This window comes from Hemibagrus wyckioides, linkage group LG03 (genome assembly GCF_019097595.1).
Source record: "Hemibagrus wyckioides isolate EC202008001 linkage group LG03, SWU_Hwy_1.0, whole genome shotgun sequence".
NCBI lineage: Eukaryota > Metazoa > Chordata > Actinopteri > Siluriformes > Bagridae > Hemibagrus > Hemibagrus wyckioides.
The window spans coordinates 5,197,646-5,224,452 of NC_080712.1; the positions used below are offsets into that span (position 1 = coordinate 5,197,646).

General features: G+C 39.7%; 1 protein-coding gene across 1 annotated transcript in view; it reads right to left on the minus strand.

Annotated features, from left to right (window-relative positions):
* Positions 1–26,057, minus strand: part of LOC131345546 (polypeptide N-acetylgalactosaminyltransferase-like 6) — a 255,043-nt gene extending 228,986 nt beyond the window's left edge. Inside the window, exons 1-2 of the mRNA XM_058378468.1 lie at positions 25,411–26,057; positions 24,801–25,058 (exon numbers count right to left, since the gene is read on the minus strand). Of these exons, the coding sequence (XP_058234451.1) occupies positions 24,801–24,935 (135 nt within the window). The 5' untranslated portion in view covers positions 24,936–25,058; positions 25,411–26,057. The remainder of the gene's footprint in view (positions 1–24,800; positions 25,059–25,410) is intronic.
* Positions 26,058–26,807: the final 750 nt, after the last annotated feature.

Genomic DNA, 26,807 nt, shown 5'->3' on the forward strand with positions numbered 1-26,807 from the left:
GCCTGTCCCTTGTTTACTGCTGATTAGTTTGTGTTACCTTATTTGTTTTCGTGTTTCATTAAACCCTAGTGTTTTCAAGTTCAATTCCCAGACTTGTTCTTCTCTGTCTTCTTGGTAGGAAATTATGTACTTTCTGTGTGTTACAAAGTCAGAGCTCACATTTCATAATAAACATGAACTAATATACCAGCCTAGGCCTCATTACACAAAATGCGCAATATCTGGTATGTCTCCTGTCATATACTTTTGAACTCAGATACTGCACTGACCTATTAGTTCCTCAAGAGCTCTTCTTCATTACAATTAACTGTTGAAGAAAGGACATTTACATTATTTACTGTCCAGGGTCACTCAAATGAGGATGAGGTTCCCTTCTGAGCCTGGTTCCTCTCAAGGTTTCTTCATCATATCATCTCAGGGAGTTTTTCCTCATTCGCCGTCACCTCAGGCCTGATCATTAGGTATAAATGTTAGAGATAAATAATAACTTATCTTTAAACTTCATCATTTTTTCTATGTTTCTATACTTCTGTGAAGCTGCTTTGAGACAATGTCCATTCCCAAAGGCTCTATACAAATAAATTGAATAAATTGAATTCACCTCACCATATATTTAAGACTATAAGAGGTAGCAAATCCTAAGATTCGTGTCTTTTACCTTATACAAGTCTAAATGTCTACCAAATAAGTACCTAGGGATGAGCCTCAATCAGCTCCTGAGTTCAGTAGTCAGGGCACTGATCATTTTTGTTTTTTTCTTTATTTCAATTGCAAAATTCTTTCAGTTTGCTCCCTAAAAATCCCACAATGCACTGCAAAAACCAGATAGCATTGATGCTCACTATGTTCAACTCCTTACTGTAAATGCCGGCATATTTTCTGAAGCCTCTCACCTCTAAAAAAACAACAGAAAAAATAATAATAAAAAATAAGGAGCCAACTTTGTCTACAAACATAGGTATCTTGTTATCCTTGTTGTAGCTCACAAAAGACGCCTTACGCTAGAAATTTCTAGCTTAAACTGACGTTCTATATTCGGTTTGTTTGAGTGAAATGACTTAAAAAAACACACACACAATTTTGCCTACAATCCTACTTAAAGAACCATGACAGACTTATTTTTCATAACACAGCATAACAAAAATAGTCAAAGAGCCAGAGTCTTTAACAGTACCTGACCTCGCATACACAATGCACTTATTCACGACAGACAGACCATTAGTTTATAACATAGCAGTAGTAGTTTATCCACAGCAGTGTTCTTCACTGGTGCAGTCTCTTGAAAGTAAACGAAATGTAGTGCATTTAAAACTATAAGCTGCTTTTTTATCTCCTTCCCCACAATAACACTACAACAATCGTGACTCCCCTCCACCCCACACACCTTCCAATACATCGTTCTGTAAGTAAAAGGTTTTGTGTGCGTGCGTGCGTGTGTGTGTGTGTGTGTGTGTGAGGTGAGCACCATTACTTCTGAGAAAATGTCATTTGTCAGACGGGTGCTGATCCCTGGCTAATCTGATGTTGACCTCATCCACCGCCAAAGTCCTGACTGACTGCACACACAAAGAGTGGCTCTGGTACTGCACACAGATTACAAAAAAATGGCTAGTCACATTTATATATATTAAAAAAAAGCATTTTAACGTGACAACAAAAATGCTAATTGATGCAGAATGTTTTGATTAACAAATCAGCTATTAATAAAAAAAAGAAGATTTTCTCAGATTATATTTTCCTCTAGGATTTGACTGGCATGAACTCGTCGCCTATATGCTCAGTGTAATGTAAGGAAATGCGTACCTGACATGTTTAATAATTATGTTTCCAGCTTCAAGTTCGCTCAGCGTTCGCAGGAATGCAAGTCACGTACAGCGGGAGTCTGGCTCTTGTTTTCCTCAGTGCCTTCTTTGGCTTCCCCTGATCATTATTGTCACTTGTGTGTAGGCCTGGCTTTGCAAATTCTGGCTTATAATAATACGTTGGGGTCTAAGGCGTAACGGTTTGCTTTTTTTGTGCATGTCTGCTCTCTTTTTCAGTCGAGGCTAGCGTAAGGGAAGGATCGCTTAAGGGATGCTACTTTTTTTCCACATCAAGAATGAACATAAGCACATACTTAGTATTAATCAATCATGTTTAACTTTCTCTGGTTTTAATGACGGCCATAAAATCACACATAAATATGTTTATGTTTTTAGCTAGCTAACTAGCTAGCTAGCTAGATGGATGGACGGACGGACGGACGGACGGACGGATAGATAGATAGATAGATAGATAGATAGATAGATAGATAGATAGATAGATAGATAGATAGATAGATAGATAGATAGATAGATAGATAGATGGATAGATAGATAGATAGATACTGTAGAACTTCATTGTCATTACAAGTTACAGTTACCTAGCATTTCAGAAGTGTAAATAGTAGAAATTGTGCTTATTAGACTGACTCTTTATCTCACCAACTAGCTGATTATATTACAGCTAGCTGTATTTCCTACCTTGGATGGAGCAGAGTTTGCAGCAGTAAAAAGAGAGTTTTGTTCCAGCTATGAGTACAAACATAGATTTTTTTGTTTGTTTTCATTGCACTGGAATCCCCTGCTTGTCAATGACCTCGATATCTGATCATCAAGAAAAACATACTGGCTAAGAGCTGTTATTTCCAGGCTTCATTATTTGATTCCATACAGCTTTGCTTGCTGAGTTTTAGGTTACAAATATGTTATCAGCTTACTTTCTTGTTGCAGTAAGATGGTGTGGTTCCAGCTTTTCAGTATTTCCACAATTCCGTGCTTCGATTGAATTAAAACTGTATGAAACTAGCACGTCACTAACGTGACTAAACACCAGGCTTATGTCACAGTAACATGTCTAATTGGATGCTACAGGTTTATGTGACCATGGCATCATGGTAAGAGATACCTGGATCAGTCTCAGTATCAATAAATATCAATTTTTCCTAACCATTTTTAACCATGTTATATCTATTAAACTAGCAGCTCAGTACATGTGTGTATAAAAGTAGGTTTGTAACTATATTACACTGGATTATAATTTTATACCTATATGCATGTAGAGCTAATATACTAGCAACTCTGTTGGCAGTCGTGCCTTCTCTTCTCCCATGCGGCGCCAAAGTATATTCCTATACGCTGTTCAGGTATTATATTAGGAAAATAGTATTTCCTCAATATCTTTTCTGCTGGTTGAAGGAGGAAAGAAAAAGGTCTTGTAGGAAATGCAGCCAATTCATCACTGTGACACACTTATTGTCCAGCTCATGAGACGCACACGGCTCCTTCTCATATAATAAATGTTTACTATATTTCTCCTTTAATGAATGCCTCGGGCTATCAAAGTTAATGCCATTGTGTGTGCTGACAAGAGGAGCCAAGGGAAGCACTTCATGTGGAGATGAAAGACCTTCTTTTGCTCACAAACAAAACAATTAGATTAAAGGTGAATTCGAAAGCGCGGGTTGTTACCTACATTCGCATGGGTCACGTCATGTGTAGACGCACCTGAGATGTTAAAATGTAACGTTCGTAATGTTACCGTGATTCTAACCCAGAGACTGAAAACGCCTAAAGACTCGGAGATCATACATACGTCATAAGCAGCATGTACGGACGTTTCAAAATCTAAGCAATCGGTAGTAATCAGTAATAATGTTGGACATCTCACAAAAACAAGAATCATGCAAGTTAAAAAAAAATGAATAAAAATCTGTTTTTCAATTTACAATTATTGCTGTCCAAGGCCAGCACTGAAAACTAAATATAACCTTGAAATATAAAACTGCAAGTTTAAAAAAATAAATCTTATATTTAATGCTGCATCTGTTGTGAAGTTGTGGATTAGTTTGACAAGGAAAAGAATCTGATTAAATCCAAACTATGCTGTTTTAGAGTACAGATTTATGACAGTTTTATAAGATCAATTCAAGATCAAACTTTTTCCCAGTACAATGCAGAGCAATAAAATATAGATAGTAACAGGGACGGCGATGTTCTGCATCGATCAGAGCGACATGCTAGCCGATTGTGGGTGTCTGAGTTTATAGAATTATGTGGAAGAGAGCAGATAGCATTGACAATGTTTACAGCTGCCTTGAGAGTTTGGAAAGATGCAGTGGTTAGCTTCATGTGTCTCCCATACACTGTCTAATATTTCCCTTTGATTGGTAGATTTGGCAAATAAAAAATGTAAATAAATAAATAAATACTACTACTACTACTAATAATAATAATAATAATTACTTTCCCCTGGTTTCAGCTTGCTCCTTAACTAGCCTGGTGACTTCTACCATCTCCGCCACCTGACAACTAAACAATATCTCCTGTTTATATCTATCTACAGTATATAATGACGTTTTAAAAGCGTAATTAATTAAGGTTAATTTTTTTTTAATTACCAAAAGTTCAACATCAACCTTGGATGCTATTCGACAGTAATTATAAATGTTTATTTTTTATCTTTCGAAACTTTTTACATGCTTACAAGAAATTTCTTTTTTGTTTCTTTTGAAGTCACTTCACTTTTGTTTTCTACAGTATATGACAGGAACAGACTAACCGCAAATGAAAAATCAAGTGTTTTTTAAAATATTTTTTAAGGTTCAATCCTTGAACTTAGCATAAAAACAACCAGGCATTTTTAGCCTCACTGTTATTCTAAAGGAAATCATTCTAAAAGTATGACATCGCGATAAAAATAATTAAAAATTTGGAAACCGTACAAACGTCCAAGGTAAGCAGCACTCGGCCATGTCCTCGTCTTTAATAACAGACTGCAGAAAACTAACACTGCACGCAGGCCTCCTGCCATTTTGATTAATGAGAGCTCCTGCTGCTTGGCCTTTGGATAACGATGCCCTCTCTTTGGCTTGGACAGTCGTGTTCAAGGTTATTGTTCTCCTTCTGAATAACCGCGTTAACATGGAACTATTCAGATTTTTAACAAAATAAAATCTGTTCTGATCTTTTTGTTTCATTTCTGTGAGGTCAGAAGCATGAGATTAGATTATCAGATCTGTAGAAATCTGCCAGCACACAAAAGGTAACAGCTTGTTTTTTCCTATTCACTCTTTCAATAGACTTCACTGTTGCTGTGTTTAAAGGAGGACATACTCTACGCTGCATTTAGAACATTTTGTGTGCATTTTTTTTAACGCACAGGTTTCTTAGAAATTAGAAAATGTTTAACATTCCATCCATTAACAGTTTCTCTACTTACCCATTATAAAGTTCCACGTCACTCTGGACATTCACAAGATTACAGTATAGGACTGCAAAACTATTACAAAAATGTAATGAATTCGACTAATAAGTTAAATCAAATATATATGAAATAATTTGAAGTATTGCTAGCTTCACTACTGAACCCCTGCCTCTGTTCTGTCTGTCCAATCTTTTACACCACAACACAAGTTTATAGATTTCCCTGTAGCTAAGCAGACAAATCCAAATGCAAGAATAAAACTACTGGACAGTGGAATCAATTGCTGCATTTGTCTAAAAGTCAGAACTCGCATTAAACAGCAGTTTATATTTAGTATCGCTGCAGCGTGATATGTTTTACTTGTCTGTATTCGCTACGATTTTAGCAACAGTCCCTCTGAAACGTTACAGCAGAGGAAGCAGACACAGCGGCAGACACGGCGAATAATACACTTCTCATGTATACACCTTCTGACTTAAAATGTGAAAGCTTGTCACATGAAGATGAAAAGGAGGAATTGTCGTGGGATATCACTGAGCGTGGCTTCTTCGGGATCGGTTTTTCGTTACAGGAGCAAAATTAAACAAATGATTTGGATGTATTGTACCCGAAATGCCACATACTCCATGTTAGATTCTTAGAGAGAAAAGTGCTATATGAAGCATAACTCTCAGTGCTGATATTCAGAATGACTTTTGCTCCTGCTCTATTGCTTAAATATCTAATCTCTGGAATTCAGGATTGTCTTCAAGTGACGTCAAATCGAAATGGCAGCTCGTAGCAGATCATACCTTTAAACCACATCTCATTTTTTAGCTAAGGGTTAATTACCTTGCTCAAGTGGCAGCTTGGCCCTTCTAATGAGAAGTCCAATGTCTTCTCCACTGAGTGACCACTACTACTGACATTGCAGCATCTTCACCTCCTTCATTGTTATGAGATGGGACATATGTGAAGTGGTAGCTCAGTGGTTTAGATGTTGCTCAGAGGTTTAAATCCGGACACCACCAAGCTGCCACTGCTGGACCCTTGACTAAGGCTCTTAACCCTCAACTGCTCAGTTGTATAAATAAGATAAAGGTAAGTTGTTCTTTATTGTGTCTGCCTAATGCCATAAATGTAAATGTAAACATATATCAGTTAGCTGGCTAGCTTGTTGCTAACAAAGGACGGATATGGCATGGTTGAAATAGAAATAATTCAGACTTTCCACTTTGGAGGAAGGTCAAATATGTAAACATGAATGTATACACCAACCAGACATAACATTATGACCAATATCTGCCTAATATTGTGTTTGTGCCAAAACAGCCCTGACCTGTCATGCACTGTGTATTTTGACACCTTTCAATCAGAACCAGCATTAACTTCAGCAATTTGAACAACAGTAGCTCATCTAGCCATCATAATTTGGCCCTTCGTTAAACTCTCTCAAATCCTTACGCTTGTCCATTTTTCCTGCTTCTAACACATCAACTTTGAGGACAAAATGTTGACTTGCTGCCTAATATATCCCACCCACTAACAGGTGCCATGATGAGGAGATCATCAGTGTTATTCACTTCACCTGGCACTGCCTGATCAGTGTATATTGAGCCTTTTGTCTAACACTGTACATGTATAAGGAATTTGTCTTGGTGTATTAATGCATGCTAATATGAAGCAAGCGAGAATGGATGTATAAAAAACCTACTATAAGTAACAATTATTTATTTTTAAGGTAATGAAAGAAAGCTAGCCATGAGAATAAAATTTGATCTGTAAACAAGCTCAGTGTCTAAAAAGGTGAATAAAGATTTATTTAGATTTAATTGAATGATTTGCCACAGGAGAGCTTTGAATATGGTTCGTATTCTCCTGCTGGTTTTCTTTCATTAATTAAGTCAATAAAAAACACCCTTTTAAAATTGTTATACAATATTTTACTTTGATTCAACAGAATAATAATAATAATAATAATAATAATAATAATAATAATAATAATAATAATAATAATAATAATAATAATAATAATAATAATAATAATAATAATAATAATAATAATAATAATAATAGATAGCCATTGTTGTGGATCTGAGCTCGTATACACATATATGAGTTTAAACAATGCTCCTCAGCCAGCATGTCAATATATTTGGTGTGCGGATATTCAGTCCTGTCCTTGTCTTGAAGGATTAATAAAAAGAGCTGCAGATCAGTTCATGGTTCGCTGCTGGAGGGCTCATTTCCTGTTCTTAATCTAATGCCATCACTTCCAACAGCTTTGAATCAGCACGGTTTTAAATATATTCTTTTACGCAGAGGTAAAAATGTCTCACAGGGCCTGAGGATATGGACGATCACTGACACTTCCGCTTGTCTTGTCTTGATCTTTGGAATTTTATTCTGCGTGTGAGGAGAGAGAGAAAAAAAAACAGACTTCTGGTTCCTCTTTTACATTTACAGTGGGATAAAAAAAAAGGCAGGTAGAAAATACCTGAGTGAAGTAATATGGAGTACATGATAAAATACGTGCCTACTAATACGTGACTGCTTTTATTCTAATTATCGTAGCGTGTTATGATGAGCCATGCATGCGGTGCATTTTAATAGGACTGTAGTGACAAGATAAAAGTCCTTTTTAATTCAGGAATCTTTTAAAGGTGGTGAAGAGTGTGCAACCACCCACTAAGGCCAATTAGATACGATGTTAAAGCGCAGATACAAACTCGTCCAATTTAAGAAACAAATTCATTTCCGAGGGCACTTGCTGGAGTGGAGAGCACTCGGCAGCCCGTTGATAGCTGATTAAGTATTAGCACGAGGCGAGCGAGACACGCTGGATTTATTACCCACGCCTTTGAGTTCCTCTGTTTAGTGGAAGCATTTTTAAAGTAAATGACTCCAGGCTCAGGAGACCTTCTCGCTGCCTCCAAACATTAGAAATAACAACTGGCTACACGCGAATGAGCAGAGAGGCTCGGTATGATAGGAGAGAAAAATATCTGCGAAATGGAAATGAGGAAGATGAATCTGGGTCACAGTCTTTCAGGAACAATGTTTAGCTGAGATGAAGGAGGGGTGTTACAAGTTTCTTCAAATGACATTGGGACTTGCAGATTTGTCGACTAAAAATCTGCCACCAAACTCCAAATGATACGCTGAGGATGCATGGTGCTTCAATTTAATTTACAGGGATTCTTGCTGAAATCAGCTGCATGCACTTCCTGACTCTGGCTGTCTTTCAAAAAAAATAAGAAAAAAAGAAATGGTTTCAGTCGTAATTATATAAATTTGCTGTAAAATTGATTTGGGATCAACCTGGGATCATCCCACTTTAATTACTTCATAACAATATGAAAAAATAAATCCCTGTGTCTCTGTGGGTTTCATCCAGGTTCTCGGGTTTCCTCCCACCTCCCACAAACCCTGAGTTAGGAAAAAAAATGATATGACGCTATAACCAGCGAACGACTCTATAACCAGGATCATCAAACAGCAGCCTGAGTGAGTTTTCTCTGGCTTCGAGTTATCCTCCAACACAGTCTCGACTTACATTAAAAATATGACCGAACTGAATAATGTCCTACCAGCAAAACTTGCTGAAACGGGTAATTACTTGTAGGTGATACTCTCTCATGCTGTAACAGCGAGAGGAGGGAATGAAAGCGGGAAGGAACAGAGGCTAAAAAGCGGAGGCTTGTCTTAATCAAACATGGGAGTGAGAGAATGAAACAATCTAATGAGTAAGGAATAACACACAACGGGTCATGATGCTATGTGGAAATTACCCTTCGGGGGTCCATCAATTTTGTATATTGTCTTATTGCATTCATGCCACAAGACTTGGCAACGATTCCATTGTTTCATTTATTAATGGAAGACATGTGGCATGTTTTTATAGCTGGACAAGTTAGTTTTTTATCATTAAACAGTGATGTATTGGTTCTCTGTCTAAGGCATGAACCATGTCTGGGGTGCTCACGTAATCATAATCTGACCATGTTCACGATTTATGCTTGATATGGACATACTGACCCAGTTTTTTAGCTAGATGAGTAACTCATTGTACCGGATAACAAGTTGTGTTTATATTTTTGTATGTTTGTACTGGGTAAATCGAGCCTGACGTACATATAAGACATCTATGTGTGTATTTTCCACAGTGCCTTAAAATATATAACAAAGAAATAGAAAGAAGTGACCAGATGTGATAGTTTTGCTCTTCATGCTGAATTTTAGCCATGTAGTTCTCTACTGTTAGCCTTAGAAAGGCAGAGATGTCAGTTGCGTGTGGTGTTAAAGCTGCTCTCATACACCTCCGTAATGACCTAAATCGGTGACTTTCACACTATATGACATTCCATAGCACGATGTATAAAGGAACAGTGCTGATTATGTAACGCTTTCTTCCTCGTAAAGGAACAGAGGACATTGTGCAGGTTCTCTCAGGTATTTCTAACCTCCATTTTCTTTCCCTTCGATTCAGACGGCTGTTTGATCTGATTTCTGAGCCAGATGAACACGATGAAACTCAAACTTAAACTAGTTTCTCCGGATTCTGTGTGACACCCTGCCATATGTGCACTGTAGTACAGATAGTAACTGATCAACTTTAGACAAAATGACATCGGTTACAAAGCAAACATTAGGATTTATGAGTGGCTAAAAAGTCAAACCTTGAAGCCTGGTGCAGAATTGAATGACTCACGGTTAAAAAGTTTATAAATAATACTGTGCCCATGAATGAAAGCACATCTTTTTGGTTTTGAACTCAAACTCTGAAAGGAAACCTAGAAATGTTTTTCATATATAATGCTAATTTGAAGCTATTAGACTGCTCAGTCTGCCGTGCTATTTTCTGATGCTTTTTCAGCGCTTTGCACTTTCATGAAGGTTCTGATAGAGTTGGAGTATAAAACAAAACAGGAAGTGATGATGACAAAGTGAGGCAAACTGTGACAGGTTTACTTCCAGTCTCTGGAGATACTCGTAGACAAGAGGTATAAATGACTGTGAATTTCTCCTGCTTGTTCACATACAGAAATGACACTGAGAGCCTTGTTTATCAAGCTGGATACAAACAGATTTATTTGTAAATTGTTCTACAAGCATTTACACAAGAAATCTGGGATTCGTGTCAACCCTGTAAATTAGAAAAGAAAAACATTTGCCACATGCTTGTGGTCCTGAATGTAAGAAGACTTAACTAATGTAAACCTCGAATGTTTAATTTGCTTGGATCCCTGCAAACGGACTATTTATTAATATTTTGCATTATTTAATACGGCTTAGAACTTCCACTTCTGCCTTTCAACCTGATCATTTATTTGCTCCCAGCTGTCTGTGCACATGACCTTTTACAGAGTTTTGTAGGCATCACTACATGCAAATGAGCTGCGCTTTGCCTCTTACAGGTGATCGACATACATACAAAGAAAGTCTACAACTTTTCTAAATTGGACAGACAGTTTTAGTTCGGTCTGGCTTACGCAAACGTTTCCGCACAACTTTAATAAAAGCCTTATAAATGAGGCCCACTGTGGTAATCCTTGTGATGAAAGATAAAGACAGGCGTAGGGTGTAAATTAATAACACTGAGGAGAAGACACATAAGAGAGCTGTGTAAATAAGCGCTTATGTGGATCACTAACAGATCTGTAGAGAGAAACTGGTGGAAGCTCTTCTCTGCTTAATTATTCAGAAGTGACACAGCAAAACTAAATTCTGCTTCAAGAACCTGAAGCGTCTGAAGCACATCTGAAGCACATGCTTTGAAGCTTTCACTTTCTACTCCTTGTTGAATTTGAGCTTTCTATATAATTTGACAGAGAGAAAATCTCTTTTTTTTTTGCCTTTTGTCAGCTGGATAATTCTCATTAGACACCAGACGAAGAGTCAGAACAGATCCGAGCCAGAGGGAGCCAGAGAGAAAGAGAGGTAGACAGAGAGAGAGAGAGAGAGAGAGAGAGAGAGAGAGAGAGAGAAAGCGAGCTGTCAATCACACAGCCGACACACAGGGGGGGTCGTGTCACCGCACAGTGCCAGCTGTACCAGCCTCGTCTCTGAATGTCAATGATTGAAATCTCTACGTCGACAAAAGTGCTGCCAAATGAGGCCATTCTTCAAAAAACTATGTGTGCGTTGTTATTGCCAGTATAATGTTCTGTTCCACTGGGTTTTAGTTTTACATTTATTCACTTAGCGGGCGCTCTTAGTCGCAGAGTCTTACAAGACGAGCAGGCAGCAGATGGTACAAAGATACAAGCATTCACACAGACCCACGAGCTAAATTCAATAGAGACTCTCAATATTGTTCATATTTAATTGTAAACTAAGTAGTTGCTACATAAAGAACAGTAATTATGGAGAATGTGCAGAAAATATAAGTTAGATCATCTATGTTTCTATAGAAGACACCAATCAGTTGTAACATTGCGAGCACTGACGGGTGAAGTAAACAAGACTGATGATCTCCTCATCATGGCACCTGTTAGTGGGTGGGATATATTAGGCAGCAAGTGAACATTTTGTCCTCAAAGTTGATGTTAGAAGCAGGAAAAATGGACAAGCGTCAGGATTTGAGCGAGTTTGACGAAGGGACGAATTGTGACGGCTAGACAACTGGATCAGAGCATCTCCAAAACTGCAGCTCTTGTGGGGTGTTCCCGGTCTGCAGTGGTCAGTATCTATCAAAAGTGGTCCAAGGAAGGAACAGTGGTGGACCGACAGGGTCATGGGCAGCCAAGGCTCATTGATACACGTGGGGAGCGAAGGCTGGACCGTGTGATCCGATCCAACAGACGAGCTACTGTTGATCACATTGCTGTAGAAGTTAATGCTGGTTCTGATAGAAAGGTCAGCATACACAGTGCAGGACGGGTCAAAAGAGGGACACAATATTAAGCAGGTGGTTATAATGTTATGCCTTATCAGTGTATATAGTATATAGCCAAATGTATGTACACCCCTGACCGTCACAACCATATGTGGTTCTTCTCTAAACCTCACACAATCGTAGTAAATGTCATTACATGCTGTAACATTACCATTTCACCTTCACTGGAGCTAAGATACACAAACACTGTTCCAGCATTACAATTGCCCTGTGCACAAAGCCAGCTCCTTGTGGATATGGTTTATCCTGACCTCAACCCTACTGAACACCTTTGGGGTGAACTTTGGTATCACTTTTTGCTACATAACGGCAAAAAACAGTGGTTTTATTAGACCTTGTTGCAACACATGAGGACGAATTCCTCACTCTACTTTGTATAGAGGAGATCAGTTTGAACGAGAAGTAATCTCGAAACAGAGAAATTTCTGCGACACCAACTACCACCAACTTATCCCACCACCCTTACAAAACCTACCCCTGTGGACTCAAGGCAATTCACGCCTCCAGACCTTGATGTCAATGCAATCTCACAACGCCACAGGTGAGAAGCGTGCAGTGTTTAAATAGCAAGGCTTTTCCTACTGAATCTCTTCGGATGAAACAATAGATTCCAGTGTCTAAACTTAATAAAATATGCTGATTTGGTTTCATATTGTTTGTTAATTATAGACTGCGGAACATGTCGATCTCTCTCACATTTACCAACACATTATAAAAGAAAGAAAAGTGAAATATATGTATTATTCCCAATTACATGACTGGCCTTTCTGGATTTTTTATTCTATCTATAGTTGAGGTGGATGGGCAGACTCGGTAGTTTAATAAACACCTATAAGGTTTTATTCCTCTTATTCATCAAACAGTGAAAGAAAACTCCCTGATCATGTACAGGCTTGAGCAATATGGCAATATGTTTATGATACACAATATGCAACATTATAAACAGGACCAAGTCATTTTTCAGTTAAAAAACTGCTGATTTGTTTACTTACTGTTTACAATTTTTTAAATAGCTTTTCTATTTATAAAATATGCACACATTTAACACTATTTTACAATTTTACCAGTTATATGTATTTTGACCACCTTCTAGAGCACCATTTACTGAATATTTGCTTGTGTGAAATTTTCATGAAGGATTTTTTTTATTTATATTTTTTATAAGTCAGTATTTGTGACAGCTCTAATTCTGTCCACCTGCTACGCCCACACTCGTCCCCTTTTACTTGTCAGATTAATCAACACAGTCGACATATGACCTTTACAGTATCAAGAACATGCAGGGATGTTGGAACACTGACCAAAATAAAGTCCAGGATGAAGCTGTCACACAGTTCTCCTGCTTACTGCATGCAGTCACATGGCTCGAGTCTGTATGAATGCATCTGACCAGCCGGTATTACTGCATTATATTATGTTAGCACGGCATGGTGGAATGCTTGAATCTGATTGGTCAGAAGGTGTGCACAGCTCTGGATGTAACATGAACTATAGGTTAAAATCAATGCATTCATTCTGATACGTTATCTTTTCTACAGTAACAGTTTACACACAGCGATAGATAGATAGATAGATAGATAGATAGATAGATAGATAGATAGATAGATAGATAGATAGATAGATAGATAGATAGACAGACAGACAGATAGACAGACAGACAGATAGATAGATAGATAGATAGATAGATAGATAGATAGATAGATAGATAGATAGATAGATAGATAGATAGATAGATAGATATCACCAGACTTATAAGAATAGCAGAAAGCATTCTTGTAAACTCTTCATGGAAAGATGGTGAGACAGATGTAGCTGTAGGTATTTGTTAACCAGTCTGTTAACAAATAAGATTAAAATCCAATCTAACTCTTAATGCAGCAATTAAAACTCCATCACAGCTCACTGCAACTGTGGGAGAGTAGAGATGGTACTTCAGGAAGACATTAAAAAATTTTCATCCTGCAATTACCATCCGATTTAACAATTAGCATGCAAATGGTGTTAATAAGACTGAAATATGGCACTCTTTCATTACAGCCTTGAGTCAGACTTTTTCACTCGTGTACAATTTAATGAGTCTCTTTGGAGGACTTTGGGGTCAGAGTGAGTCAAATCGCTCTCAAAGGTAAAATAAGTGACATTAGTCATGAGGGAGGAATACATTTATTTTGAAATATGATGCCGAAATAAATCGATGTTAATCTGATTTTTTTTTTAACAAAATGATTGCAGCCAGTAGAATAGATTAAAAAACTATTCATAAAAAAGGAGGATAAAATTCATGGCTTATGTCAAGTCAAATCAAGTCAGTTCAAGAGGTTTTTATTGTCATTTCAACCACAGTCAGTAGCAACCTGTATATAGTACTGTAGTTGAGTAAAAAAGGGCAAGATGCTACGATTGTAAACACAAACAATTAGCAGAAGATTGATTGAAGCAGTGTTAAAAAGTAATGTGCAAAGATTGCAGGAGTGGGAGTGCAGTAGTGTGTGTGTGTGTGTGTGTGTGGTGTATGGTCCAGGCTCTGGAAATTAAGGAGTCTAATGGCTTGAGAAAAGAAACTGTTACACAGTCTGGTTGTGAGGGCCTAAATGCTTCAGTACCTTTTTCCAGATGTTGGAGGGTGAAGGGTTTATGTGAGAGGTGTGTGGGTTCATCCACAATGCTGGTGGCTTTGCAGATGCGGCATGTGGTGCAAATGTATGTGATGTGGGGTAAAGAGATTCTGGTGATCTTCTCAACTGTTATTACTATCTGCTGCAGGGTCCGAGACGGTGCAATTCCCAAAAAAGGCATGCTCTCGATAGTCCCTCTATAGAACATGGTCAGGACATGGGGAGGGAGATGGGTTTTCCATGGCAACTGCAAAAAGTAGAAATGGTGCTGGGCTTTCTTGCTAATAGCACTGGTTTTGAGGAAGGAAGTTGGTACTCTCGACAATCTCCAAAGAGGATCTGCTGATGTTCAGCAGAGAATGCTCACTCTGTGCTCTCCTGATGTCAACAACCATCTCTTTTGTTTTGTCAACATTCTCAGACAAGTTGTTGGCTCTACACCAGTTGCATCTCCTTTTTGAATGCTGACTCATAGAACTTGCTGATGAGACTGGCCACGGTTCTGTCATCGAGAACAATGTGGTTCATTGTGAGTCAGCAGAGTGAACAGCAGTGGGCTGAGCACACAGCCTTGAGGGGCCCCAGTGCTCAGTGTTGTGGTGCTGTACATGCTGTTCCTGATCTGGACTTACTGAGGTCTCCCAGTCAGAAAGTCCAGGATGCAGATGCAGGGAGGTGTTCAGGTCCAGCAGGCTTCACTTTTCAATCAGATGCTGAGGAATGATTGTGTTGAACTGCTGAACTGAAGTCTATGTACAAACAGCCTTCATGCATGTGCGTGACAATGGCATAGTCTGTGGAGCAGTTGTGTCATACACAACCTGCATGGGGTCCATTGCTGGTGGCAGCCGGGGCTTGGTGTGCCTCATGATGAGCCTCTCTGAGTATTTCATGACGATGGGTGTGAGTGTGATGGGATGATAGTCATTGAGGCAGGACACTGAAGACTTCTCTGGCACGGGGGAGATGGTGGTGGTCTTGGAGCATGTTGAAACAACAGATCTGCTCAAGGAAATGCTGAAGATATCAGTGAAGACATGCGGGGAGGAATTTACCTTTACTAATTTACCTGACTATGCAAACAATGTTGAATTCCTGTTTTAAATGAAATGGTCTGAATCTAACAGTCACAAACTCCACGAATGATGAGCAGTAATTAGAATCGCATGAGAATTAGAAGCACAGAGTTATTGCACAATTTTGTGTTGATGTAAACAGACAAGCCACCATCACAAGCCTTACCAAACAGAGCTGCACTTCTGTCGGCATGAAACAGGCTGAGCTCGTCTAGCTGATTTGCACAATCCAGAACTCTGTCCCTAAGCCTCGTCTCCATGAAAACAAAGACATTTGAAAAGCAGTCTCTAAACTCACATCACGTAGTCTGCCGGAGTCGGATGAAGTCCAATTTATTGTCCAGTGAGCAAACAGTGGAGAGTTGGATGGCCAGAAGAGCTGGCCGGTTAGGGTTTGTTTTTCGCTTAGCATTCAACACTTTCAACGTCCCCACTCCCAGCCACCAGTATAAGGAGATGCCAAGGAATGGAGGTCTGGTGACTGCAGCAAGCTGAGATCTTCTTTAGCAAATCATCATCCAGGTTGGCTTTTTGTACTTAATCAATGACTAGTAATCACAGACATGAACACCCACATGCCATGAAAAATTCGAGCCAAATACAAGAATAGCAGCCGCCATCTTGTTATAAATCTGCAATACGTGTGCTATCAACGTGCAATATGAATGTGAAATGTGTTATGAATGTGCAATATGAACACAAGCTGAAGCTAAATGGCTAATCAGATTTGATCTCCACTGACCACAGAGATCTGTCGAATCCTTAAAAAATCTTTGAAGCGGTTTCCTATCCATCAGTCAGGTCAGATAAAGGTAAACTTGGCAGACGCGTCAGGCAGAGGTCCTCCATTAATCTTTACAGTCATGTGTAATTAGTATCAGCTGCGTGAGCGGCCAAGATGCCATAAATAACTGGAACGCAGGAGAGAGAGAAAAGAAGAGCTCGTCATCTAATGACCCCGAAAAACAGCATGAGCATCCACCATGTCATAACCACTCGTAAATCTGCTTTGTGATATATTTTCTTTTGCCTTATGCTTTAACCCGCTCTCTGAGAAGCTACATGTGGTCTCTTCTTTCATATATATATATATTTCTCTCTATGCATGTACAAAACAGCCCACTGAGTTAGCACAATAACCAGCCAAATTTAAGTGAGCAACTAAATCAGGCTTGTACTAAATCATATGTGTTTTAGGGATCGATGCAGGTCCTGAAAGACGAGCGATTCTGTCAGGAGATCTCAGAAGCAGGGTGTGTGTGATGGCTAACATCAAATAGGCAAAGTGCATGAAGTGTGACAGAGTGCAGTCCGTGGGCCAAAGCTGTTAGGAATGAGAGGAGGCAAGCAGCCAAGCAGCAACTCATACTGAGACTGAGACATGGGCTATCAGAGATAAGGAAGCACACACACACACACACACGCACACACACACACACACACGCACACACACACACACGCTAATCTATCCACTGACTGCACTTTTCAGTGCTCGAACTTATATCTCCTGCACGTTTCTGCCTTCTTCTCTACCCGATGGCACACAGAGACACAGCCCAGTTGATTTTTTTTTTATTGTGACTTTAGGGAATAATATGTGTGCAGCAGGAATGCTGCCTTTTCACTGTTCCCAGGTCAGATGGCTGATCCGTCTTGCGGTGCTGAGTCCTCTCATAAATATTTAATCTGCTTCTTTCTTTTAGTTCACACACAGAACAGAAACTCAGCACAGCTGAAAAACCTCAGCTCAGGTTTCCTTTTCTTTCTTTTTTTTTTTTTTGCTTTTTTTGTCCATTAAGGATTCAAATGTGTTCTGCTGGGATTTAATTAAACCAGATCACTCTTAAAAACGACTCACAAATATGCTAATAACGTTAGGGACTTTTAATGTGGTGTGATAGCTTCATGCACTGAATGAAGCGTCTTTTCACTGACCCACATGAAGTAAATGAACAGACATGCGGAGCTGGTTTTAAAATGGGAGTGAATTCATTACAGGAGCAAAAAAGGAAAATCTTGAAAATAAAAGATGCAGGAAGGTAGACGTCTGCTTGGCTAGAAATGAAACGGAGAGCTTTGCTTTTACAGATCAGTGGAACGGCTAATACGCTATGTTCTACATTATGTTCAAAGCAAATTTGTACCTCCATCTGCAAATAGGTCTCCAATTAAGGTAAAAGACACGAGTGGTGACAATTAGAAAGCTCTTTCTAATTACTGTCAAGAACATTTCAGAGATTGTTGGTCTGCTGCTATAATTGAGCTTTCAAGATGACATTTTATATTCACAGAGAAAATGGGAGATAAAGAAGTAATAGCATAAGCGTAAGCAAAAAGCATAAGCTTTTTATGGTTAGCCGGAGCACAGCATGAACTTGTACCGTTTCCGAATACGAGACACCATCTGCAATCCCAACTACGGTCTTCCAGCGTCTTCCTTCATGTTTCATTCATAGTCTAAGGGTTACGACTGAGACAGTATGAGACATGCTCTCAATCGATCTCAATTCGGTTATGAGGTGGAGGATAAACAAAGGGTGATGTGATTACTTCGGAGAAAGAAAACCAACAGGCCCTAGCAATCGATTGAATGCAGAAGGAAGAGCTTGCTGGTGAACCATTACATCTGAAAAAGACTAAAGGGCACTGGACGTGTTTCCTGATGTGTTAAAGACACAGTTTATAGGACTTAGTGGAGTAGACAGCTAACTAGGAACATACTGGTTAGTTAACAGTTGTTTATCCTGCACTAATTTCCAACTGATCCATTTGATCTCCAATTGAAAATCCATGAAAAAATTACTCTTCGGGATCAATAACGAACATCTATCTATCTATCTATCTATCTATCTATCTATCTATCTATCTATCTAACACTGCATAATAAAATGTACAAAATACATAATATATTTAATTACAATTCTGTAATATAGCACTTCAAGACAAATTCAAACCTGTACCTATAGTACTACTCACGGTATTATTAAAATCACTCTAACACTCAAGATTATCAAAGCAAACCGCCACGTTTTGTTTATTCTCCTACATCATATATATTTTCTTCTCTGACTTCACTGTATTCTCTTACCTGCTATCCATGTCCATCACTTTGTGCCAGACATGAGTCAATGCAACGATTCTAATTATGAATGAAACGCTGCGAGTCAATGCAAAGATCATAAATACTGTTCAGCACTATTAACAGGAAACAAGTAGTCTTGAGATCGTTGCGATTGATTGTTACACACAAAACGGCGGTAATAAGTCATGCCTCTCCATCCTCCAGGCTTTAAAGTCAGATTCTCCGACAGAGTTAAACCCACTGTCTCATTTTACTGCTGTTATGTTATGCCGATGACAAATATCACCTTGTGTGGTGGGTTTTAATGCCATAAATCTGCACACGATGAGGAGAGGAGCCATAAAACAAAAGAGGGTTCGCTCTCCTTGAATAACAATCACCTGGGTGGAGGAGTCAGTCAAAGCGGATATAAATTTACTCCAGCGTTTCTCTGCATAGTTCAGGATAAATAACGTGGATCGGACAGGAACAATAGCGGACCTTTTCTTCCAGCTGCTGAAGATAAAATGCTGACGGTTATGGTGTATAATCATGCATGACACTGTGGGTCAAAACTCCTTGTTAAAATGCAGGAGTGATTGAACAATAAGGGTCCTTAAGAGGTTTTCCATCTCCTGTAGTATAGTTATTAGCTTAATGGAGCTCACAAGCCTCAATAGGTCCATCTCGCATTGTTTCATGAGGTGGAGATGAAGTGCATTCATATCACCTTATGCTGCTGCATAACACACGCACCATATGTAATGCTCTTTAATCTGGGAGATGGTGCTTCTTATCACCTCGTGAGGCACATCACAATAATCAGGCTTAAACGTTTCCCTCTGGAGACACTGAGGCTGTTGTTACTGCGGTCAGGTGTGTGGTATGTGCTGACGATGCTGTGCAAATGAAATAATGTGTGCAAAATAAAAAAAAAAACACACACATCTGCATGTAAAATCAAAAAATGCGAATAGAGCGAGGGCCAATAAAATCATTCAAAATAAAGAAATGTAATTATCATTTTTAGCACCGTTCGTAAGAAAGCACAATTACTGCAAAACAGCCTTATGGTGATGAATTAAGTGAACAGATGGAAAAATGAATCTGCTCCATTAGGTTCCAGCATGTGATTCCATCCCCATACAGCTCAATTAGATATTCAGTTCAGTAACTCCATGTGGCCTCTTCATTTGCCGGAGCAACAGTGTATCGCAAACAGGGAATGCAAAAAGAATTTCATCTTTATGTGATCAAACTCATATGTGGTTTGGAGAGCCTGTAGATTTAAGCACAGAAGTGAAAAGTCCTCTTGGCTGCCTCGCTGCTCTGCAATCACACACTTGTGATTATTACATAAGTTCTAATCGACACTAAAAATGTGGCAGAGGTTTAATTGGAATTTGGGAATACTTTAGTTCTAGTTGTGTTTGTACTTATCTTCGTGAGATAATGAGAACCATGCAGAACCTACAGTACCACCAGCTGGATGTTCAGGATGGAAAGTTGTTTAAATTAAAAATATGACTAAAATGATGTGGACACACCTGGCCATCACGCTCGTGTGCTTGTTGGACATGTCATTCCGCTTTGCTGTTATTATTAGCTTCTCCACTCTTCAGGGAAGGCTGTACATTAGATGTTAGTGTGCTGCTGCAGGGATTTGTGTTCCATAAGAACCTTAGTGAGATCAGGCACTGATGTCAAATGAGTTCCAGTTCTTCTTCAGGGTTGAATCAGGGCTCTGTGCAGGAGACTCAAACCTTCTTCCAACCTTAAACTTCACACCATGTTGTCATGGTGCTTGCTTTGTGCTCACGCTGGAACGGCTTTGGACGTCTTGGTTCCAGTGAAGGGAAATTGTAATGCTTCAGCGTACAAGGATATTCTTTACAGTTGTGCAGTTTGGAGAAGAACCACATATCAGGGGTGCACATACTTTTGGCCACATAGGATATATGTATGTCTATGTGATATATAAATTAAGTGTGTTGTAGGGATATATGTAAATGAGGATGTAGTGTCCATGTATCTAAGCATGATCTTCACAATTTCATAAACATGTCTTCATACATCACTCAAATCCCAAAGAAGCCTCATTAATCCTGTTTCCCTCGTGTCATTAAAACAATATGTTTATATAACCTAGACTGCAAGTGTGGTCTGCACTGGTGTCGCATATTAAGCGATAATGGAAATTGTGAGTGAACTCATTCTTCCAGTGGATAATATGGCTACTGTTAAAATGATCGCAGCCAGCGGTCCATTACTCAATCCTACCGCAGTGTCACACGAGTCGAAACTCTTGGTTGGGAAACACTACATTTCTCATGACAGGGACGACAAGACTACATTTTTCCCACTCTATAATTTCATCCAAACTCCTGCTACACAAAACATTACTCAGCCTCGATGTGGGATGTGGTCTCTTTGTGTGTGTGTGTGTGTGTGTGTGCGTGTGTGTTCTATTCAAATCATCCCAAAATCACCCCCAGTGTCGGTTCGACTTGTCCATTACCATAACGTGTCTCTCTGCTTTGACACCGAGGGGAATTGCAATTACTCCATCTCTATTCCTCTTGTCACTATGCATGCAAATGGAAAGTGACAAAAGCGTTCCTCATTTATCTGGCCTGACGTAACCAAGGGTGGATTAACACAGGATCTGAGGAGAGCCGGCTGAAAATGCATGAGGCAGTGCAGCACTGTTCCTTCTCTTCCTCCTCCTCCTTTTCTGCTACACTCTCGTTATCATCACGCTATCTGGCAGTAAAGGGCAGGCCTGGCTGTTGACTTACTCAGATGGGATGAGTGTGTAGTCCAGCTCTGTGTAAAACTCTCTCGCCTTTTCTGCTGCTGATTTCAGTCCTCGTTAAAACACTGAGAAAAGGTTATCGGTGTCGGCGCGCGGTTATCAACACTGTCCATCTCATAACGGTGGCATTGTGTGAAACCACACACGCTCTGTTTAGTGCTCAGTGATACGGGAGCGATGCAGGCCGCAGCTGATTCTGTGCAACGCTGACAAACTGTGAAACAAAGGAAATCAGAGAGGAAAAAAATGACAAAGAATGACATTGGCTTCTTATGAAACAGGAGCTTTAGTGGCAGTGGCTTGAATCTCTCATCATCCGGCATTTTCTCAGAACTGGTATGCAGCTAAGCTTCACCCTGTATCAATGAAAGAGGACTGTACAGATCCAATCACAAGTAATTGCTCCTGGCCAACAAAGGAGGGTAAACACAGAGGGAGTTAGTCACTGGTGTTCTCCAGGGCTTATTGGAACAGCAGCGATAGCTAAGCTGTCAATTTTCTTTACAGAGGCACAATAAAAGGAAGGGATTTTTCCTCCTGGTTGCAGACTCCAGTTCTTGTTGAGGCAGGAAACGTGTGATACAATCGAAGGAACGGGTCTGATCTCAGACGATCCTTTCTTTCTTTCTTTCCATCACCTTTCATGTATACTTTCGTTCAGACGGTCTTCTCATAAATTAAAAATATGCTGGAGAATCAATAGTTTGCTCTCTGGCTTCATTACACTACAGGACTTTTCACATTCAGAGAACGCCATTAATGAAGTGGCTCTGAGCTATGAAGCCCTTTTGAATGTTCCAGCCAGAGAATAAAAGCAGGGTAAAGGGCTAATAGCAGGAAGGCCTACCTGTCAAACTGCCTCTAATTGCATTAGATTTCTGCCCAGGCGAGTGTGTCAGATCCATCTGATTCATCTTAGCTAAGGTGCAGAACACGAGCAGACGCAGAAAGGACAAATCCCTGTACAAGAGCCTGTGATATTTCTGTCCCTGTCAACATCAAGCTTCTGCTCACTGAATTGGATGGATTGAAGTGACTGGCATTGTGTGGCCTGCCTCAGGACAGGGATACACAAAAGCCACGCAAAAATAAAAGAAATAAAAAAAATTCTGGGACAAAACAAACAGACTCAAAATCTCAAACTTCTACAAGAGCGCATGCTGAAACTCGCCACGAATCCATGACGACACACCATGTGATATTTTGTTGTGATATGATCGAGTATATTCTCTGAGGTATTTTTATACATTTTAATTCACACACTAGCTGAAGGTGAACTAAGTGCTATGCATGCGAAAAGAAAGTGACAAAAGCGTTCCTCATTTAGCTGGTTGACGTAACCAAGGTTCTTACTCGGCAGAAGCCAAGTCCACAACAGTGTAGAAATGACTAAGAACCGAGAAAACTGCACAAACATGACTTTGGTAATAAAATGCAGTCAAAACTTTGCTTATGAATGATTGTATATATACACTGATCAGGCATAACATTATGACCAGTGAGAGGTGAAGTGAATAACACTGATGATCTCCTCATCATGGCACCTGTTAGTGGGTGGGATATATTAGGCAGCAAGTGAACATTTTGTCCTCAAAGTTGATGTGTTAGAAGCAGGAAAAATGGACAAGTGTAAGGATTTGAGCGAGTTTGATGAAGGGACGAATTGTGATGGCTAGACCACTGGATTAGAGCATCTCCAAAACTGCAGCTCTTGTGGGGTGTTCCCGGTCTGCAGTGGTCAGTATCTATCAAAAGTGGTCCGAGGAAGGAACAGTGGTGAACCGGCAACAGGGTCACGGGTGGTCAAGGCTCGTTGATGCACGTGGGGAGAGAAGGCTAGCCCGTGTGATCCGATCTAACAGATGAGCTACTGTTGCTCAAATTGCTGAAGAAGTTAATGCTGGTTCTGATAGAAAGGGGTCAGAATACACAGTGCAGGACGGGTCAGGGCTTTTTTGGCAGCAAAAGGCGGACCGACACAATATTAGGCAGGTGGTCATAATGTTATGCCTGGTTGGTGTATACACACATTCATTCTATAAAAGTCTCTGAATTGCCAAAAAAAATTCCATTTTAAAATCCACACATTGGATTCCAGTCCAAAAATCCCAGTGATCCCATGAACATCTATCTGTAAAAGCAAAAATGATCTGTTCTCTCAGACAGGAATGGGCTTTCTCTCTCTCCCCTATCAATCATAGTGACACTAGCCAGTCATGGGAATCTGTGAGCTCATGTATGTAGAAGAATTCGGAGAGTGCTTTCCTCTGAGTGTGCTACAAAGCCCCATGAAGAAGCACACGAGTCAGGAGTTAACAAAACCTTACACTTCACCAGCATGACAAAGTTCCTCATGGCTGTGTGTTATATCAGGATGCTAATTAAGAACGCCAAATCCATGAGCACAAAAAAAAACACGTCTTTGCCAGAAACAGATGAGAAAAGCTCAAAAAATCTTTTTTTTTTTTTTTAAACCTAACCTCAACCAACATTCCCTGTGACTGACTCGAGATAAAACTTAACCATGACCTGAAACCATGCTGTAAGGAACATCTGGATGGTTGTAATGCATCTTTTCAGGACATATATATCCAAGACCCTAGACGACTTGCATATTAATGTTTATGACCTTTAATGGCATTTACTACGCAATGAAATTCTGGTTTTCCTACAGTTGCCTATAAGGCAGTTCAAATATCTCTAAAGAGCTGCACGCTTTGCTCAAAAAGATCAGCTGCCAGAGCTTCACACTCACCATGCTCATCATCTCGTAGATCAATAACTGGCTGAACCAGGTCTCTGGCAAAGCCTTGTATAACTGCACTGCATTCTGGGAGTCCAGGATTTGCACCAACAGGTCTAATATTTCTTGCTATATTTGCGTTAACTGTTGAAATGAACCTTCACTGCAAAAGATGCTCTCTGATCGTTATCAATGAAATGCCTTTCTTCCATTAACCAAGTCACCGTGTGACGTCAGCACGACACACAACCTCTTACATCTCACGAGAAAGACACCAAGTTGAGATGTTTCCAGATGGTCCATTTCTCCAAACTCAAAATGGACCAGTGTCCTTTGTTTGACGCACGTGCCAAACGCATAGGCGTGTACCGGACGTTGCCAGTGACTTACCTGCTCGTCTCCTTCGTGCGCCTTCATCAGGTGTTTCTCTCTGTACAGTGACCACAGACCCACGTTGGGCAAGAAAATGAGAGCCAGCGTAAATAAAAACGCCATCTGCAGCACGCGCTTCTGCCTCCTCTTCATCGTGTAAACTTCCGGTTCTTGTTTCAGTTCAGATGTGTTCAGATAGGAGGGGGAAAAAAATAATCATCAGCTCTGAGGAGTCACACCAGGCTGCTTGTTCGGCAGATGATGGCAAACTTTCATCTGAAACACACACACACAGACACACACACACAGCTGGGTGAAAAGGAGTGGAAACTATACATATAAACAACAGACCACAACATTAAACCGTACACTAGCTGTATGTTAGAATAGTGAGTTTCCATGCGCGCGCGCGCACACAGCCAAATTTACACACACTTACCGTACTGTTTAGTAGGAGTACATGTTTAGGACGCTAGCTTAGCTATTCTGTACCACTTTTAAGGACCAGAATATCCCTAACGTATTGAATTATATGTATTTTTTAATGTTAGCAGTTAAGCTACACGAAAGAAGCTAAGGCTACAAATAATGTAGCTAGAAATTAGAACTGAATTAAATAGCGACTTACTGTAGTGGCGTATTTTCATGATGACACACACACAAAGGTAGCGTTTCTCCGTAGTCCTTCTGTGTGTTTTACAGTCGCGACGCTAAAATAATAATAAAAATAATGAAGAAATAAATAAAATAAAATAAAAATAAAACAAACGTAATCTATTTTTTTTTCTTCCGTTACAGTTTAAATTCCCCCAACGGCCAACGGCTCGCGCCGGCTGAGACGCGCTCGCGCAAGGATTCAAAAAAGCCTCGCGCTCATCTCTTGAAGGATTTTGCGCGCGCGCGCTGTGTGCGTGTGTGCATTGTGTGTGTGTGTGTGTGTGTGTGTGTGAGCGGCGTTTTCGGTGCAGGTCTCCGTTATTATTATTATTTTTCCTCCTCTTTCTCTCTCCGCCTTTTTTCCCTTCGCACGAGCTGCCGTCTGATAAATCCGTTATTTACCACGTGCATGCGTGTGAAAACATTCCCCACCACGCGGGCGATTCCTCTCCTCTCCGACCAGAGAGTGCAGGTCGTTGAGTGTGTGTGTGTGTGTGTGTGTATAGAGAGAGAGAGAGAGAGAATCGCCGCTATACCGCGCGTGCGGGGGAAACGCACTGCTCGTGAGGTGCCTAGATCACATGCTCACGTTCTTTTTTTTTTTAAACATATTTATTACGCTGTGAATAACTCCTAGGACGCAGACTAAAAACGAAGTGATTCCCAGTGCGCGCGCGTCTACCCATGCACTGGCATGAGCGCGCTCACAAAGCGCCACGCACGCGCGCACAATCACTTAAACTTATCACATTCCCCCCCGTTTTTCCTTATCTTTTGTTAATCGAATGATTTCAGATTTCACCTCTTCCTGCTTTATGTTTTTTATACACGTTATTTTTAATGATTCAGATCTATGTGTTCATCTGGTATGTTTCCTGAATGTGCACGTGCGGGTGCTATATATATATATATATATATATATATATATATATATATATATATATATATATATATATATACATAAACAATATATATAACATTATTCCTTAACCGTATATTCTTTCAGAAGTCAGAAACTATAAGAATACTTTTATTTTTATTATTTTCCGTGAGCACCAACAGGGGGAGCAGTGATCCCACCCAATGAACAAAAAAAGATCCAAAATGACAAAACTGACGTGAAGTCTAAATTTATCATCGTAGATTCTGATCATATACAGTACATTTTGGCTAGTATTTACTTTTTATTCAAATATAATCAGTTATACTCATATGTTTGTCAAAGGAATCCATGATTAATATAATCTTACTGGTTTAGATCATGTTATAAACGTTGTTTAATCCTAACCTTATTAGCTTAAAAACCATGACGTAATGTCAGATTAAAAATATAAGCATTTTAAATACGGTGCAAATGGATTAGATTCA